At 37.3% G+C, this 20202-nt stretch overlaps 1 protein-coding gene across 1 annotated transcript in view; it reads left to right on the top strand.

Moving 5' to 3' along the window:
• Positions 1-2280: 2280 nt before the first annotated feature.
• The window catches only part of exoc3l2b (exocyst complex component 3-like 2b), a 26227-nt gene continuing 8305 nt past the window's right edge, over positions 2281-20202 (top strand). The window contains 5 exon segments of the mRNA XM_082179349.1: positions 2281-2439; positions 7076-7558; positions 9599-9816; positions 17725-18379; positions 19882-20113. Coding sequence (XP_082035475.1) covers positions 7098-7558; positions 9599-9816; positions 17725-18379; positions 19882-20113 — 1566 coding nt within the window. The 5' untranslated portion in view covers positions 2281-2439; positions 7076-7097.

Raw genomic sequence — 20202 nt, 5'->3', positions numbered from 1 at the left:
CGTAATATAGACCGAAATATATAATATAATGACAGATAAATAATAGAAAGTAAATATTTTACATATAATATTTTATACATATTTATAATAATAAAAATTTTACCAGTAGCCTATACATGAATCTTTATACACTGTAAAAAAATCCAACTTACGTTTTGTATGACAAATTCAGTTTTTAAAGTTTATTCAACTATTTAACATGAAAAAAGTTGAGAAAAGTTGAGATAACTCAAACACGTAAGTTGAGAAAACTCAAAAATGTCCTGCAGCTGGTTGCCTTAAACTTTTAAGTTTTCTCAACTTTTTTTTTTTACAGTGTACGTGACAAATAAATATTTGCCTTTATATTTCATGAAGGGGGTCTCTCACAAAGGGATTGTCATGATTTGTTTTATATTTACAGTAATAGTGTGATTTCCGTGAAAATGCATAGTCCAAAAATCCCAGAACCATTTTACAGGAATCAATCTGAAAAACAAATAAAATGTTTCTAAACTGAATCATGTCAAATAAAATGCAAGCCAGATTGTCTTTTTGAAGAAGAGCTTAGGCTGTTGGGAAATATTTGAAACATCGCCAAGGTGAACGTCGTAGGCAGAGCTGGAGCAAAGGATGCACCAGCAAACACACACAACAATGACAAAGTTAATGTTATGCGGTACTATTTCCTGCTCCCCAAGCCAAGAATTCACCCCAGTTTGGAGCTTCTCTTTATACAGTGCCGCTTTATTCAGTGCTGCTCTTAGATGTGGCGCCAATTGTGGTTTCCTGATGCACTTTTTGCCCCAACAATCAACAGGAACAAGAAGGTGTTGTTCTTGTTCAGTTTCAACGAAAAGATATTGCATGATCCTATAGTTGATTATCATGGAGGTCAAGGTGGACATGGGAAAGTGTGTCCGGAAAATAAGCTATAGCTGCAAAAGAAAAGAGGGGGATAAAATGCTTGAACCTTGAATGTACAATATGTACAACTTGTTATTCCCCCCCATGCAGCCCATTTGCTCAGCCCAAGTGGTCAGTGCTCTTGTTTGTATGTTTATAACACAGATTAAAAAAATTCAAAAAAATTGAGAGTTAAATAGCCATGCCAAGTTTTTGACCTCTGTGAAAGCCCGAGGCTCATGGGAGGCGTGACACTCATGGTAATCTTTTGTTTATGCATCAGCGAAGAAGCTTTTCTGTACTGTTTATCATATTGTTGAAGAACACAGATTTCATAATACTTTGGAGAAGCTCACTCTTTCAACATGCTTGCTTTCTTTTATGCAGGTCTTGTGCAGTTGAAATGTGCCTCCATGACGCACTCCAGAGCAATTTATATTGTTCAGACAAAATTTATACGCATTTGTCTGACTTTCCTCTGGCACGTGTGCTGCCTGATTGTTTTGTCAAATATAAAAATGTTAAAAATGGGGCAAAAATAGGGAATACCAGGTACACACACACACAAACACACACACACACACACACACACACACACACACACACACACACACACACACACACACACACACCACACACACACACACACACACACACACACACACACAAACACACGCACACACACACACACACACACACACACACACACACACACACACACACAAACTGTATATTCTATATTCTATCACACACGTGTGTGCGTGCGTGCGTGCGTGCGTGTGTGTGTGTGTGTGTGTGTGTGTGTGTGTGGTATATTCTATCACACATGTATGTGTGCGTGTGTGCGTGTGTGTGTGTGTGTGTGTGTGTGTGTGTGTGTGTGTGTGTGTGTGTACCTGGTATTCCCTATGTTATGGGGACCAAATGTCTCCACAAGGAAAACCAATTTCCACAAGGTCAAAATTGACTGGTATTACTAACCTTGTGTCCACACTAAATGATTGTAATAAAAAAGGTACTTGTAGCAGACTTGTGGCACACTGGTGAAATCCTTTTGGAGAACCTGAAGGCACCTTTTTAAAGCTCTTAAAATATCCTTAAAATAATAATAATAATAATAATAATAATAATGTATTAATAATATTTTTTAATTAAATGTAATTTTTTTCATATATGTTTTTTTTTCATTCTAAAATTTTTATTTTATTTTATTTTATTTTATTTTATTTTATTTTATTTTATTTTATTTTATTTTATTTTATTTTATTTTATTTTATTTTATTTTATTTTATTTTATTTTATTTTATTTTATTTTATTTTATTTTATTTTATTTTATTTTATTTTATTTTATTTTATTTTATGAGGGGGGAGTTCTTAGACCTGCCCACAAACTAAAAGTAAAAGTCCTGACTGAGCAGCTCGTGTCATTTACTCTGAACGGTGGTGTTGACACACATAAGTGGGACGTTCCTCGTTTTGAACTAATGTCACATTATTTCATTTAAATATTTTTACTGTCGTTTCTGACATGAAGACAGACCGACATGGACTCCGTAAGTTTTTTTATATTCCCCTTTGTTATTATAAAGTGCTAAACTTCACTGGACCTTGTGTCATTAGTAACCATGTTAACCACTCTGAAGAATTTACCATAGACAGTATATTTAAACGGAATTTACCGCTGCAATGCTAGCCTACAATAACGCGATGGCGTTTTTATTGTTAAAATCTATGCATTTGGTTATAGAACTGTTAAATGAATGAAATATTGGGATATTGTATTAATATGTTGAATATGTCTTAAAAAAGGGATAATTAAATGGAAATCAGGCTTAACGCCAATAAATACATTATTGATTGTTTTTTAACTCGGTTGTAAGTCAGTTTTTTTTTTTACTTTTCTACATCTCTTATGAGAGAAATTGAACTGAATGCAATGTCGATAGTGTCACAGCAGCTACTGTCCTCTCCGTCCTTCAATTTAATCCTCATTTAAACGTCTTTTTTGCAAACTCGTCACATGACCATGTAAAAAAATAGTACGACTGATTTCTAAACTAGCTGACTTAAAACTTTTCCCTTCCTGCTTATTAAGTAAAATATTTATCCTTCCTGTTTTTAAAAAAAAAAAAGAAAGATTCCATCCTCATTCACAGACAATCTTATAAGGTCATCTAACATTGTTCTCCTGGTGCACAGTTAAAGATTTACTCACAAGTAAAAGATAATGTACTGGAAAAGCACAAGCCTTTATAGCAGGGCATATTCCAATGTCAAGATGGTCGACTAAGATTTGACAGAGCTGGTTACGTCAAAACAAGTAATCTGACCTTGTGGTACCCATATAATGCTTTGCTTGTTTTGAGTTCATCTTTAATATAGTGGTGATGAATGATGGTGTAAGGGACCCTTTTCAACACTTCCATCCTCAGTCGAATCTATCTATCTATCTATCTATGTCTGTCTGTCTGTCTGTCTGTCTGTCTGCAATATACCTCTTACATTTAGTATAATCAGTACTTTCACTGGACCTGTTTGAGATCACAAGCTTGCAATAGCCTTGGGGAAAGTCATATGGAGGTTGTCTTTGGCTCTCTCCAACATTCCAGTGCTTTTCCTTTAACCAGAGCCTGAAACCCAAAGCTACAACAGAAGCAGTTCCTCTATCCGTCACATATTAAGACCAGTCCTCCCTCCGTTTCAGTGTAACTCATTGCCCATCCCTTCTAAGAGACAAGATGATAGACTTTGAACCTCACTGGCACTGCAGTCTGTGGTTCCGCATAATTTTGAAATAGTAGGTGCAGTTGATGAGGATTATGGTGCGGATAGAGTGAGAATTAGCTGATGCACCTTATATAACAAGATTTTGGTATTTTTGCATCCTCCAGAAGCCATCTTTGACACAAACCAAAATGTACAAAAACTATAGTTATAGTTTTTCCTGAAAAAAAAACATGATCATTGCTAATGCTAATAAAAAATTTATTTTTTTTCAGGAGAAAGTATGCTACAGTAAAAATCTGTTAATTGGTTAACTGCTACCTATAGTCTTACGTTGCCAGACCTTCAGACTGACGGCACAAGGTTTGGACTCTATCGCACCTTTCATTGGCCAAGGACCGCCCAAGAGGACGTTTGACTGACATGTAACGCACCCAAACACAGTTCGTTTTGTTTTGCGTCATGTTTAGGGGCGTGGAAATGTAAGGTTGATGTCCTTACGATATCTGACCGGCGTGCTTCTAATAAATTGATAATTCAAGAATGCTGTGCAAGTTTACTGCAACAATGGAGCCTTGAACTTCACATACTTTTGAAAATCCTCAAAGTGCTCATTGTCACAGTTGTAAAAAACAATGGCTTTCTTCCATGAGGGGGTTTGGCGTCGCGACGGCTTTGTTTCCAGGCGGACCGTTAAAGAACGCGACACACGTTTCTCCCGGACATCCTGTAGAATTCAACCAATCAAACGACAACTTCGAAACTCCATGTTTTTCTCATTTTGTGTACAAAATGCATCAGATGTTCAGATTGGTACTAACAGATTGGTAGCAGAATGGTATACTGACATTATATCACTTCATGAAATACGGTTGTAAGGTAATATTCCATCCTGTAATACCTCAAATGTGGCAATCACAACTGCTGGTTATTAACTGTAGATGTAACAGGATAGATACAGTGATATAGCTCGTCTGTCTGATTTCTCCTTGACTTTATCCAGTAAACGTATTACGTAATGTCACTGCCATTGGCTGTAATGCAGGGGGCCTGTCCCTTTTGTCCCCTACCTGTATGAGACAGGAAGAGGAGTTGGTCTGGGAAAGCGGTAGTATGGTTCTTATATCTCACCCAATGATCTAACCCGACGTTCCTTATTGGCTCCACTGTAAGGTTTATAATTAGAGCTGGAATTTCAGTGGAAATATTGAGAGAGGATGATCTGCAATGCAACTTCAATCGCTGAAGCCGTGAGACTTTTCAGTCGCTTTGTGTCTTATTAACTCATTAATTTAACTTGTTCATTTCCTTATGGTTCAAGCATAAATGTACATTGTTGTTAAGCAGTTGTGTAACTTACGTTCTCCTCCTCATTCACTCCATTTGCTATGTCAGTGTCCTTCTTGTCTAATAATTACATTTCACTAGTGATTCAACAACCAAGAGAAAGCCAAGTTAAAAATTTAAAATTCTGTCAATATTTTCTCATTACAAACCTGCATGACTTTCTTTTTCCTGTGAAACTCAAAAGAAAAATGAAATGAAACTCATAAAATGCAAGTTAATGGTTTCCAATATTGGTTTGGATCCCCACTGAACTTTATTACACTGAACAGAGTTGAAACATTCTTTGAAACCTTGTCAGACACTTTTAGTGTATTTCACACATCTTGCAATGTGGATGATCATAAAAGAATAAGCCCTGAATGGTAGGTGACCCATATGGAAAAATCATGCAGACATAATTATTTAAAAGAGGTAGGAAGCCACAAACAATAGACCCTCTCTAGGAATTTAAGGCTTGTTGGCTGTTACACACTGAAATTGGTCTCCGAGCTACTGTATAGAATGTGACTTTGATCTCAGAAACATGTTTTAATAGATTCTTTCTTTTATGTTTACAGTATGTAGTTTTTATCAAGAGGAAGCCAGGTTGACGACCGTTAACCCAAAGTTAATCATTCATGAAGTATCAGCCCCATCATATGCGCACACACATACACAACAAGCACACAAATTAGCAAACCGGATGTGATTCAGCGCTGTTCCTATCCCCTTTTGTCACCAGCCATAAATATCCAAGTGGGCTATTCTACCCAAGAAGCCTTTGAAAGAGGCAAACATGTTTTCTTGAAATAGACTCGGTTCATCAAGTTGAATCCTCCTTTTGTTTATTTACATAAGATTTTGCATATTCAGTCGTAACACAGAGTAATGGCGTAATATAAAATGTCAGATGTTAAAGTTTTGGGTGACTTGTCCTATTATCAGAAGTTTGTTCTCGTTCTCTGGGCTGTATGTGTCGTTATTTTATTATTCTTGTGATATAGGCAGGCCCAACATCAAAAGTCCTCATAATGATTGTCTTCAAGATTAACCAGAGGGTGTGATTCAGATTCTGCCATCATAAAATAAGTAATCTTCCAAATAAAACTGTCAGATCTCTTTTATCTGTATTGTTTAATGCTGTTTGTGTTGCAGATATTGCTGAGTTGATGTTTAAAACTGCGTCAGTAAAATGAAAAGGGCTCAACAGTACATGGGTCAATGACAAATAAAGAAAAGAACATATCTTTTCGGGGCCACATCGGTATAACATGGCGACATTGTAATTATCATGAGGGAATGAATTAATAAAACGTGGCCATGAATTAATAAGTTGTGAGAACAAATTCCTAATGTGAGGGGCTCCGTAATTTTTTTTTTTTTTTAAACCTTGATTGTGAGTGTCAGACTTAATCTTTACTATATATATAAATAATATACAAATATAAAAAGCATTTTTAACAAATAATTAAATTATTAATTCATAAAATCTATGTATTTGGGGAGTTGCACCACAAGGTCACCTTGCACCTTGAAGTGGTCCTCTCTGTGACATAATTTCCTATTTTTATGGGGGGGGGGGGGGGTTCCTGCATGTTGGTTGCACCACATGGCTTTGATTTGGCAGAAAAAGTTAGTTAAGACTTAGCCAGACTAGTTCAAATGTTCTTTTCAATAATTTCATTTTTAATTAGGCTTTTCTTCAGTTTTTTTCAGTTGTATCATATTGACATTTTGACTGTATATGCCCCAAAGAAAGTGTCAAAACAAATTGAAATTCAGAACATAACAACATGCTTGTCAAAGAAGAGGTACAAATCTTCCATTATATGTATTTTTAAATTAATTAAAGTCACCACAGTGCCCACATTATCAGACACTACCTGTTGAAATCTACAGTTTCACAAGATCCAGTCTCTCTATTTTTATATGCTTTTTACTATTTTATTTCGGCTGTATTGTACAGAACCAAGGAACTTTTTCATAAAAAATGAAAGCTCATAGCAGCATGATGGATGAATGCCAGTGTACTGGCCTGTGTGGCAGTAATTTCCTGTTTATAGAGGCATCTGTAATGGCTTACACAGTTCATACTGGTAGTGGGGATTCTGATAGATAACTGTTTTATCTCTCTTCCAGCATATATCCTCCAAGCGCAACCATGCCAGTCCTTAAGAACCTCCCGTCTCGGCTGAAGGGAGGCAGATTTAGTGTGGATTTGGAGACTACGCGTAGTGAGTTCATTCTCAGAAAAATGAGTCTTAACCACAATCCATTTGAGGAGCCTGGCTCTGATGAGGACTGGCCTAGAAGCAACGGAGGCTCACTCCTGGATGGGCGTGTGCCGAGGGACAGAAACCCATTTGAGGATGAGGAAGATGAAAATGAGGCTAATGAGGTGCGACGTGGAGGCTCAGGGAAGGGAAGCTCCATCAAAGGCACGCTGGAACGCATGAAGGGAGTCTCCCCCCTCAAGACCCTGGGCAAACTGGGCAAGAACTTGCGCATGTCTGCCAGGAGCAAGGGCAGGGAAACCCCCTCCCCACAGGGCTCTATAGGTTCAGCCTCACCCTTGGGGAGGAAGAAGAAGGGCAGACGGAGTTCAGAAGGGAGCTTGCTACGGTATGATGGGTTGGGATGGGAATTGAAAAGAATTAAACGGTTCCGGTTCCAATTCCTCTTAATGAATTCCTCTTTCAGAAGAACACAGTCAGTGTTATATTAAATATTATCATTGCTCTTCCAAGCTATATAATAATTTGAAGTCCTAAAAAGTGCATCCATTCATCATAAAAGTAATCCATACAGCTCCAGGGTGTTAAAAAAGACCTTCTGAAGTGATGTGATGTGTTTTTTAAAGAAAAATATCCATATTTAAAACTTTATAATCTAAAATAACTAGCTTCGGGCAGACAGCCTACACAAGTCGACTTACTCCAAAAGAGTAATCCCTGACGCAATGTATGACGTACGAGGAGTAGTGTAAGCTAAGGTGAGAGTAGACACCTCTTGCGGTTCAAACAAATAGGGCTGGGCAACAATTTCAAGCTCCTTTTCCTTTTCAAAATCCTCCGACATTTATCTTTAAAAATTCTCATTTTAGATTTCTAATTCGTGACTGTTTTTTTTTTCTGTTTTTTTTTCTCTATCCTCTTGCGCTTCCGTGTCAATACGTCATGCGTCAGGTCAGAGGTTACTCTTTCGCAGTAAATCAATGCAGACAGTCGTCTGTCGGAAGCTAGTTATTTATTTTATTTTATAAAGTTTTAAATATGGATATTTTTCTTACACAAATGCATCAGAAGGCCTTTATTAACCCCCGGAGTCATATGGATTACTTTTATGATGGATGGATGGATGGATGCACTTTTTTGGACTTCGAAATCAGAACCTCCATTCACTACCATTATAAAGCTTGGAAGAGCAATGATATTTTTTTTATATAACTCTGATTGTGTTCGTCTGAAAGAAGAAAGTCATATACTCTTAGAATGGCTTGAGGGTGAGTAAATCATGGGACAATTTTCATCTGTAGATTTGGTTGCAGAGTTCAGTCTGTGCCTTTGAATAAATAGTGCAGGGAAGAATGCACATGCGATAATCAACGTAAAAGAATGTCATTTGGTTCCGGTTGCATTTTTAGAGTGCAACATTCGGGTTGTTTTTTTACTTATAAACTTTCTAAACCGTTAAAGACAGACCTACTGTGAGCCACAAGTTTGTTAATCATTGGTGGTATATGCTTTTGTTGAAGCCATTAGCCTGCATTATTTTAACTTATTTTTTAATAAGTTATTTTTTAAGTCCTGGTGAGAAACTTATTCATGATTCTGCAAAGAAACCCCGCCCACTCCTATGAAGCATTGCGGATGATGTAATTGTTAGTCTCCCTATGCTTTCAAACTATATAAATATTTGCGTATGTGTGATATTTTGCAAATAAAATCAAATATATTACCTATATCTATATATATCTATATATCAGTACTATATTATATTGTAATACTGTAATTCTATATTATATTTTAATTGGATTATGTCATTCGGAATGCATCATGGGATTGTAGTTCTTTCCCTCATTGAACCCATTAAGTACACAGTCTTGTATATTTGACTTTTTGTCTTATTTTCAAATACTTTTTAAATAATTCAATTTGTAGCTAGTTGATTTAGTTGATAACTTAAAACTCTTTAACAAAGACATTTTGAAAATCCCTATAGGAAGAATGAATAAAAAGAAGAAAGTGTGATAAACAGTTTAGGACTAATTAATGATTTATTATGATGATTTATTACCAAAGGGAGGTAGGAATGTTTGGGAAACTCATTTGTAAACAATTATAATTTTTGTAGTTCCATTTGTTGCCACTAGTAGAATAGACACACTGTTCTAGACACATGCCTTTAAATCCATAGTTTTCTAACTACACTATTAGTTTATGAAAGACCATGTATTTTTGTGCTATTGCAACAATTCATTTCATAATTCATAAAGCTTTCAACTGAGTCTCAAACAGCAGAAGAGCATGATTCTAGCAACACCGTGGTCATGGGGTTGACTCCCAGGAAATACATGAACATGTATACCTTGAATTAGATGCAGTGTGCTCTGCAAAATCAAAATGTAACTAATCAACCTTATCAACTTTCTTCTTCCTATAGAATGGCTGGGAAGTGTAAAGATCGCAAGGAGAGCTTGACCAATGGTGACCTATGCTCAGAAGCTGATTCTGACTCCACCAGTCGTCGACTCTCCTTCCTGAAGATGGTGGGCAAGGGCAAGATGAAGAGGGAGTCCATGCAGGACCACTCATCCCAGGGCCCAGAGGAAGAGCCAGTTGAGGAGGTGCCCGAGGTCAAACCCAGGGAGCCACTTTCAGGTAAACAGTCGACTAGTGAATCTGAAGCTGTGCATTTGTATAGCAGCATTCAGCAACAGACCCATATTCGTCAAAAAAAAGGACCAGATTTACCTGTCTATTACAAATGAAATATACATTATAAAACTGTTTTTGTTCTATATGTGTTTCTCATTTTACATACATAAAATGTTTAGCAGTTTAGCTATTTATAACAGTTGTTTTGTAATTGTTTGTGTCAATGTAATACAGTATTTCTGAATATTCTAAACATAAATATATTGCCCTTCTAGAAAATCTACAGGCAGTCATCAAAGACTGTGATAGTGCTAAACATGCCATTATTTGCTAATTAATTCACCATTTAAACTATGAATGTACAACTAATATCTAGCTATCTTTAATGCTTGTTCTCAAACCTTTAACCACAACTCTACCAGAGCGTGGCTGTTTAGCTTGACCTGCATGAGCATGGAACATGCTATGTAGGAATTTGCACATGATTGCATGCTCAGGTTTCAGGCTTTTCACTGCAAGACCATGAGAGATAAGGTTCAAAACTGGCAGTAAATTGCAAGCTCTCTTTGTTAAAGAAAAAAAGCCTTAAGAATGGTAGTGAAGGATGAGAATGGATACCTTCAACCTAGCAATGCGAATTGCCAACGTCACAGGACTGGACTGTTTTGCAAACATATCTAAAGTGTTAGTGGTTGCTGGTGCATTTGTTGAACAGTCAACAGAGTTCATTGTCTGCTCAACCTATAATTTTATTTCAGCTATGCTCTTACACAATTGTGTGTCATTTTGAAGCAAGACTCTGATTACCATGTTCAGATGTTTTTGATTAGAGTTGGAACTAAATTTTGCAGAAAGATTGATAATCGGGGAACATGACTGTCAGAGCGGCATGCATTTAGCTGATTATCAAGGCTTTTTTTTTTTTTTTACTAATCGTTCCTACCATACGGGCTAGAGGGCTGTCAAATCTGAAACCATCAGTCTCTTTACCTTGCGTAAATGCAGCATGGAACATGATAAAAGAGGAATCTGAGCAAAGGGGAACTGAATGTGCCCAATAGTGTCATGTTTGGTCATGTCTTTGCTTTGTTTCAGCAGGGGGGAAAGGGTTTCTTGCTGCTTTGCATGTCCCAGCTGACACAGCAAAAAATCACTTTTTATTTGTGTATTTAGCCACATTATGTTGACGGGAAACCTTCTTGTGACCTCCCGCAACAGTCATGTGGGTTTCCAAGTTATTAGTTTAGTAACTCTCAGCTATCAGCTGAGAAGACCACCAGACACTATGCGATCCATCTGTAATTTGGTTGAAGAGCATTTTTGTTTACACATTCATTGGATGTCATATTAAATATCCAAAATTCCAATGCTAAACCCATTTTTTTGTTTGGCATCTGTTTTTGTGATCCTTACTTAAGTATTCCAGGAAAGGTCTTCTGTATGAGCTTAAATAATAATTCCCATTTATTTTGCAGACGTACGTGTTGTGACAAAAGAAAGCATTGCTTCATCCATGCAGCTGTCCTCAAGTGGCAGCACATTCCTGAGGGAATGATAATCAAGACTTTTAGGATTTAATTCACAGAGAGTCCTTTTTAATAATGTTATCAAACATCTTCACAATGACGTATTCAAATGGTATATGGATCAAAAGAATCATTAAATAAGGAAGTAACGCTTCAAATAAAGTGTAATGCCATGCATGCCTCGGTTGCTGTGCATGTAAGAAAAGACAGAAAATTGAGCGAAGAACAGGACGTCAATCCTGTTCATGGAGTGTGTCAACTGTCAACCTGATCAGATTTCACTTGATGAGCAGGCAAAACATTTTGTATGCTTTTACTTCCTGTGTCATTGCTTTACCAATCTTAAATTCTATAGCTCAAAATATAATTAATATAATTATATCAATTATCTATCTATCTGTATATGTGACCCTGGATCCCCCCAAAAAAACATAAGTTGCACGGGTATATTTGTGGCAAAAGCCAATGACAACTGCAATAATCATTGTATGGGTCAAAATTATCGATTTTTCTTTTATGCCAAAAATCATTAGGATATTAAGTAAAGATCATGTTCCATGAAGATATTTTGTAAATTTCCTACCGTAAATATATAAAACATTTATTTTTGTCAGTGAATGCTGCACAATCGCGAACATAAATGGACAACTTTAAAGGCGATTTTCTCAATGTTTCGATTTTTTTTTGCACCCTCATATTTCAGATTTTCAAATAGTTGTATCCCGGCCAAATATTGTCCTGTCCTAACAAACCATACAACTTTCAGATGATGCATAAATCTCAATTTCAAAAAATGTACCTATGTGACTGGTTTTGTGATCCAGGGTCACATATATATATATATATATATATATATGAAGAGTTCAGATGCAAAAGCCTCTAAGTGCCATCTGAAATTTTCTTCTAGAATGATCATTTTTATCAAGCTTCTATATTTAAGTTCAGTAATTTCACTTAAATGACAATTAATAGGTAATTTTCATTGCCATTTAAGTGAAATTACTGAACTTAAATATACGAGCTTGATAAAAATGATCATTCTAGAAGAAAATTTCAGATGGCACTTAGAGGCTTTTGCATCTGGACTCTTCATATATATACAGTACTGTGCAAAAGTCTTAGGCACGTTAGTATTTTCACCCCCAAAAAAATGGTTTTAAGCCAGTTATTTATATATTTTGCTGTAGTGTGTCAGTAGGAAATATCAGTTTACAGTTCCAAACATTCCTTTTGCCATTAATTGTAATAATCCAGTGATATTTTTAAATGCACAAGGAGTCTGACAACAGCCGGTGCTCCACACGGAGATCTGATCTCATCATCGTATAGAGTCTGTCTGGGATTACATGAAGAAACAGAAAAAACTGAGACAGACGAAATCCAGAAAAACTGCGGAAACGTCTCCAAGACATTTGAAGAAAAACTTCCTGCAAAGGTGGTCACACCAAATATTGATTTGATTTAGTTATAATAGAAGTTAATTGATCATTTATGACATTATCTTTTAAGCACCCTCACTTTACAGGACTTTTAAACAAGTACCTAAAACTTTTTACAGTACTTTAGCTTTGCAGGAAGGTTTCTTCAAGTGTTTTGGAGACGTTTCCGCAGTTCTTTTGAATGATGATGAGATCAGATCTCCGTGTGGAGCACCGGCTGTTGTCAGACTCTCACTTGATTATTACAATTAATGGCAAAAGGAATGTTTGGAAATGTAAACTGATATTTCCTACTGACACACTACAGCAAAAGATATAAATAACTGGCTTAAAACCATTTTTCGGATGATCTTTTTGATGAAATCTGAGAGCTTTCTCATTGACAGCTACACAACTACCACTTTGATGCTTCAAAAGTTCATAAAGAGATCTTAAAACTAATCCATATGAATAAGAGCGGTTTAGTCCAAAATTTAATGAAGAGACATGATCGCATTATATGATGAACCGATTGAATTTAGGCTTTGATCTTTGCTACATACAGACTCAGTGGGTGCCAAAAAAATGAAACCACAATGAAAATCTGGAATTTTTGCTCCAAATGTGGATATTAAATCAAAGGAAGAACATACCAAATGTTAAATTCTGAGATTAAACTTAAACTTCAATGCAATATTACACACAAATTGTAATGTAAGTTTCCTTAACAAAAATGTTCTTTCTTTTTACAAAATACCATGCTTTCCATTTTTTCCATTTTGTTTTGTCATAACAATATGAAGAAATTGTTCTCGGTACACAAGCATGTTGCAACTAAACGTCATTGTTCAGACAACGGGTGGCTGGAATCTATCAGAACTGAATGCATTCAGTTGTCTTTGGGATTGGCAAAGTGTAAGATGAAATCTGACTGAATTGATAAAGCAGCCATATAGAAGGGCGTTTACCCCTCATCCTAGTGAATGATTTCCAGACCTCACCAAATTACTACCCGCAACCCCCAACCATAAGCCATAACTACAGCTGAGAGCCATTCCGTCATGGCCGCCATGGAAACAGTATCTGAATGGAATCACTGCACTCCCATTTATGATAGCAAATATTCCCGCATGCCAACTGGCAGAGTCACTCGTAAAAGGGAATAGCCAACACTTCCACCTTATCCAGCTATTGTCCAACACTTGGCAGGAAGATTTGTCCATGCATGTCAAATAAACCAACGAGCATTAAGTGAGGGCAGGGTTCCACTTAGTGTAAGGTGGAGTACTCGGTTTTTCAAATGGTCCAATTTAGGTTTGCTCTGTTGACGTTGGCCATGTCTAAATTAATTAAGAAGGGAGTGGGACTGTTCTGTCCTGACCTAAGGTCTCCAGTGGCAGGCGAGGCCAGTTGTCACTTTGATTGCCACTTCATCTCACTGGGCTGGACATTGAAACAAGATTTTAGCATGTGAAAATTCCTTCTGGACAGGATTGGGCACAGGGGACGATACCGCCAAGTATTACTCGACCCATCTGCGCTTCTAAGGCAGAGGCAGGAAATACAATCGCCCTTCACTTATTAAATATTTCACTTCTGGGGAAAATATGTCTACTCTGCACATGCTGAGCATTAAATGGGGGAAGTGAATGAATGAGAAAGGGAATTTCAGTGGGCTGCTATTCTTCAAGTTCTACGGTTTCTCGTGCTCCGGCTTGACAGGAGAATTTTGACTCTGAAACCCTTACAGAGGGAGGGTTCATGGAAAATGGTCCTGAACCTGTGGCACGACAAAGAACAGATCATATTCCATTACATTCCTAGAACTCAGGCTAATCTTTTCCTTGTAACGGCTGATTGGTCCTGCTGAGAGGTGTTGGTTGTGCAGGTGTGTTGGTGCAATGTTAGCAGATATCTTGCTTAGTCAGATCTATTCAGTTGAGTTGGTTGTCAGCCCCCACCCTTTAAAATCCCTGGCCAAAAGTAAATACCGTTACCTCCTCTTGGAAATCGTGGTGGAGGTATATTTGTGTAGCATAGTGCCATATGTGCCCTTAAAAGGCAACACTTCAATCCCTGTGGTTTTCATTAAGGAAGGGTGGTGACATGTCCATGCTTAAGTGAAATATGCTCTGCACACCATGAATTTAGTGCATGAGACTTTCTGGAAACAAAGAACTAGTGTTGTCCTCTCTGCACAGCTCTGCTCAGTTACTGGCATCGATCCGCGTTTTAATAACTGTGGGATAAAACCATTTAAACTGCATGGCTTTTAACATCTGGACCATTGCTTGTCCAATATAAAAGTCTGTCATTCAAAACAAATACATATATACAGGTCTGTCATACAGTATATATATATATATATATATATATATATATATATTATGCAGCACATTTTGTTCAGAATTTAAAATAGAAATACTTTGTAAAAATGTAAATTTCTTTAATGTCAGTTTTGATCAATTTAATACGCCCTTGCTGAATAAAAAGCATTTATTTCTGCCCAAACTTTTGAACAAGTTGTAAGTTAAAATATGCAAGTATTTATAAGCAAGTTCTTTATTATATAACACATACTGTAAACACAACCTTGTTTTAAAGTTCAAATGCTTGCAAAAGTCTTGAAGTTTGAAGGTTTTATGGGCCTTACAAACAGATTTAAGTGTGGAAGAACACTTCATTACCTGGAATGCCATAACCTGTTGAATTTCTTTGAATCGCAGTTCAGTAAATTTCAATTCCTGTTATTTCAATTCCCATTCAACGTACTGTAGTGTGACCAATTGTTTTTGTTTTTTTCTTCAAATTCTCATTCATGCATTAAAAGGGAGCCGTTTCTAAATTCAGAATTTTGCACAACCCTTCTTCTCAGACATAAGCTTACAGGGTCAACTTTTACTTCCCCTAGGGTTGAACAGTAGTCCTATCTCAAAGTCACTTAGATGATACAGTGACATGTCGTCCTTGGGTGGAGGACTTTTCACGTGAATGAGTTGCAGAGGAAGTGACTCTAATTTTTAACAGGCAGCAAATACATTTTTCCACCTTATCCCCTGTCTGCGTTGGCGATAAGCCTTTTGGTATTGTATTTTATATTTAGATCTCCTTCCATTGGACTGGCACACTTGGGCTGTTATTATCCGAGATGGTTGAGAAGGGTGTGGGGTCTGTCATGGCAGTACTGGACAGTCCATCCTCGATAGGGATAGGGACAGATGAGTCAGGCGCCAACCAAACGCCCCCGCATCCTTCCCTCTAAGAAGAGGTCAGGAAGTCACAGGAAATATATGGGCAACTCAGCACCTCAAAGGGCCCCTTACTGTCCGTCCAATGTTCTGAGGAATTCAACAGCAGCGCCAATTATTTGCACAACTGATTTGTGACATATCTTCATCTCAATAGATGCGTGTTGAGAATTGTCAGTAAGCAAGCTTAAAGGGTTAGTTCACCCTAAAAAGGAAAATTCTGTCATCAGTTACTCACCCTAATGTTGTTCAAACCCGTAAGACTTTCAATCATCTTCAGAACACAAATTAAGATCTTTTTGATGAAATCTGAGAGCTTTATGTCCCTCCATTGACCGCTACGCAGCTGCCAATTTGACGCTTAAAAAAGTTCATAAAGAGACCGTAAAACTAATCCATCTGGATTGAGCGGTTTAGTCCAAATATTCTGAAGAGCCACAATCACTTCATATGATGAACAGATTGAATTTAGGCTTTAATTCACATTTAAACATTGAAGTCCACATTCAACCAAACCTGCTTGACGCCCAAGAACAAACCTCATTGGTTCTTGCAGAAGCTCAAACGTGCTGCGTAAAAACGAATATTACTTTTGGCCACTACTGTATGTTTGTGTGTGTATATTATAATTGTTCATTCAAATACAATTATTATTTAGAAAAAAATATAATAAAAAATTATTTTTAAATAAATATTTTAGTAAAATTATTATTATGAATATTATTATTATTATTATGAATATATAGTATATACAATAGAAGTTTGTCTGGTTAAGCTAAGAACTTGGAAATATGACATGCTGGTCACTTGCATCTATAACACAATATGCTGGTGACCAGCTTTGCTAGTCCTTTCAGTATGTGAACTTGTTGACCTCTAGACTTTCCTATGGACTGGTTAATGAAAAGCTGTTCTCGAAGCCTCCCAAAACCTGTCTCCAGTAATCAGACCAATTTGTTAGACCATGTAAATGTGTTCATCCCAAAGGAAAGGAATGGAAATGATGAAGGATGGGTGTGAGCACTGACCTCAATGAGAGCCCGCCTGCTTCATCAAAGACAATTTTTGGAATGTAAAAAAGTGTTGCTGCACATGAGAAACACAAGTGAGATCATTATAAACTATAGCCAGCAAAGTGCATTGGCAGTCCTTTTGACCATCTGGAAGATATACTGCATTTATGTTTTAGGTTTAATGGTATGAAATTTACTAATGGGGGAATTCTGAAGAATTGTATTGGATGGCCAAGAGAATGTTCCCATATTCACTATCTTCTGGGTGTTTTAGAGCAGTGGTTCTAAGCCCTCATTGTTCACAACTATTCCAAGTCTCCATGACTTTTTTTTTACTTTTTTGTGGTTTAGTGGATAAGGACAATTTCTACACTGTAAAATATTTTGGAGCTTGGCTTATTTAGAGCAATACATTTTCATAATAAAAATGTCCATGGAGTTATATTTTATTCATTCCGTTTTTCCAGTTCTAGAAATCAGAAAATTAGGCTACATCATATAGCCAGGATTTTCAAGACAAATACGAATGGTGTTTTCTTGTAAAACACACCAATAATCTTTTTTTTATTCACAACATCGAAAAATCTTTTCTTGTTTTTTTTATTTATTTTTAGAGTCAACAACATGAGGGTGACTAAACAATAAAAATGTAGTATTCGGTCTCTGCTGTGTGACTAATGGATAACCTTATTTTCTGTTTTTTCAGTATTGGAGATCCTGCAGTTGGTGACAAAAAGAGATTTGTTTTTGGCTGACACTCACATTCTGGAGCTGGAGCAGGAGTGTAGGGAGGCCGAATCTCCTACGGCAGGGGGCACTGAGGATTTCACCAGCCCCAGCAGCAAAGACAGCAGTCGGCGCAAAGCCAAAGATGTGGAGCTGCTGTACGAGGCCCTGCAGAAAGAGTTGTGGGACGTGGTAAGGGATTCTCTGCGTTGCCCCACCGCCGGACCCAACCTGGGCCTGGTGGTCCAGGTGCTTCAGCAGGAGGAGCAAGCCGATCGGGACTGGGCTCAGAGCGAACGAGCCGCTCCAGGAGGCCCACGGCCGAGGGAGTTCAAGAAACGCTGGAGGGAGGCGGTAGTCGAGTTAGCTGATGCAAACTTACCCCAGCATGAAGAAGCACAGGGAGGCGAGCTAGCAGCCTATCTGGATAAGCTTAGAGTCCGTATGGTGGAGGACCTCGGGGCGGCTCGGCGTAATGTGGTGTCTGTATATCCGGTGGAATACGACTCCTTCCAAGTGTACACACACAGCTACCACCAGGCTGTTACCCGTCGTCTCCAGGCGATCACCAATGGAGATCTGCAGATCATTGACATATACTCTATGCTAGACTGGCTCTACAACATTTACAATAGGTAAACAGTAGTTTGACTAGGTTAATGTCCTCAAAGGGATAGTTCCTTAAAGGGATTTTAATGAATCTTTAAAACACCAATTCTCATCAAATGAAACCAAACAGTGACCATGAGTTGTCAAGCTCCAAAAAAGTACTATAAAAGTTGTCCATATGACGTCTTCTGAAGCCATATTCAAATGTGATGTCAGGTTTGACGGCATCAGTTCTTGTGTGTCTTGCAACTGGACAAAATGCAGCGAGTTTGAATATGCATGCGTACAAATTATATTTGATGATTGAAGATTTTTTTTTGTGATTGAGAACTCAAACTTGAAGCTGTTCCTCATATATACCTATCATATGACTTTTAGAAGACTTTGAATTTAGCATATTTAGTTATATGGATTATTTTTGTGGTGTTTTTGTCATGTTTTGGAGCTTGATAGGCCCAATCCTCATTAACTTTTATTGTATAGGAAACATCCAGGATATTATGCAAAATATCTTTTTGTGTGTTTCACCGAAAAACAGAAAATCTACTGTTGAGAGTTGAAATAGCTTTAGGATGAATAGATTTTGACGGACAAATATTCTTTTAGAGGAACATTTTAGAGGAACAGCACTACCATTAAAAAGTTTGGGGTCAGTAAGATTTTTATTTCTTTTCTTTTTTTCTACAAAAACATTAAGCAGCACAATTGCTTTCAACATAATAAGATAATAAGAAATGTTTCTTGAGCAGCAAATCAGCATATTAGAATTTCTGATTTCTGAATGATCATGTGACACTGAAGACTTAAGTAATTGCTGCTGAAAATTTAGCTTTACCATCACAGAAATATATATTTTTAATATATTAAATATATGAACATTTTAAAATATATTCAAATAGAACACAGTTGTTTTAAATTGTTACTGGTATTTTTTTATTCAATAAATGCAGCCTTGTTGAGCATAAAGGCCCGTTCACACCAAAAACGATAACAATAAAGATAACTATAGCGATAACTATATTGGTGTCCACACCAACGCACGATATTGTTGTGTTTATTCTGAACGCGCACAGCTATGTCGTCTGCCGCTTTAAATGCTCAAGCTCTTTAATGCAGGATGGATTCTGATTGGCTGTCAGTGTTTTTAACTGGAAATAATCCTTCTGAAAGTGATATCAATGATATTGTTTCTCTGTGCCGTTATATTTTGTATTGTATTGTTACGTACTTGGTGTGAACAGGCCTTAAGAGACTCAAAAATATTATCAAATCTTACTGACCCCAACCTTTTTAATTGAACGATAATGTACCACATCTAGTTTGTATTGTTGCACTGACTCTATCCAGTTGACAAGCCACATAAAACTACAGCAAACCTAAAACAGATTGTTATAAATAGCTTCTGGTTGATATGAGAGGTGAAACCCACTCTTGTACCTTCCCATTCCTGTTCCTTCATAATTCAATGTTTCCTTATGAGTGAAGTCCAGACTCAGTTTGTGATTTGCTCTTCCTGTTGTTGCTGCAGAGATGTCCTTGGAACAGTCACCATAACAACACCCATTAACCTCTCGCAGCTCGGCCCACTGCTGCCGACAGAGACGGTGGAAAAACTGGAGCTCGACTGCCTCAACTCAGTCAGGGTAAGAACTGAAAATCTCAAACCTCATCCCCAAGTATCTTCTAGCCTTTTCTGCGTACCTCAAACAACGGCACATCCTGTCCACTCAAAGAGATGGCTGGTCGTTTCAACCTGCACGGTCAATTAGAGTGCGGCATTTCAGGGTCAACGCACGGCTTTCCTGTCTACATTGAGCACTACACAATAGAAGTCAGTTTGACAACACAT

This window comes from Leuciscus leuciscus (genome assembly GCF_965113295.1).
Source record: "Leuciscus leuciscus genome assembly, chromosome: 9".
Classification (NCBI taxonomy): Eukaryota; Metazoa; Chordata; class Actinopteri; order Cypriniformes; family Leuciscidae; genus Leuciscus; species Leuciscus leuciscus.
Note: the sequence above shows the minus strand (reverse complement) of the source record. Positions and strands in the feature narration are given on the sequence as shown.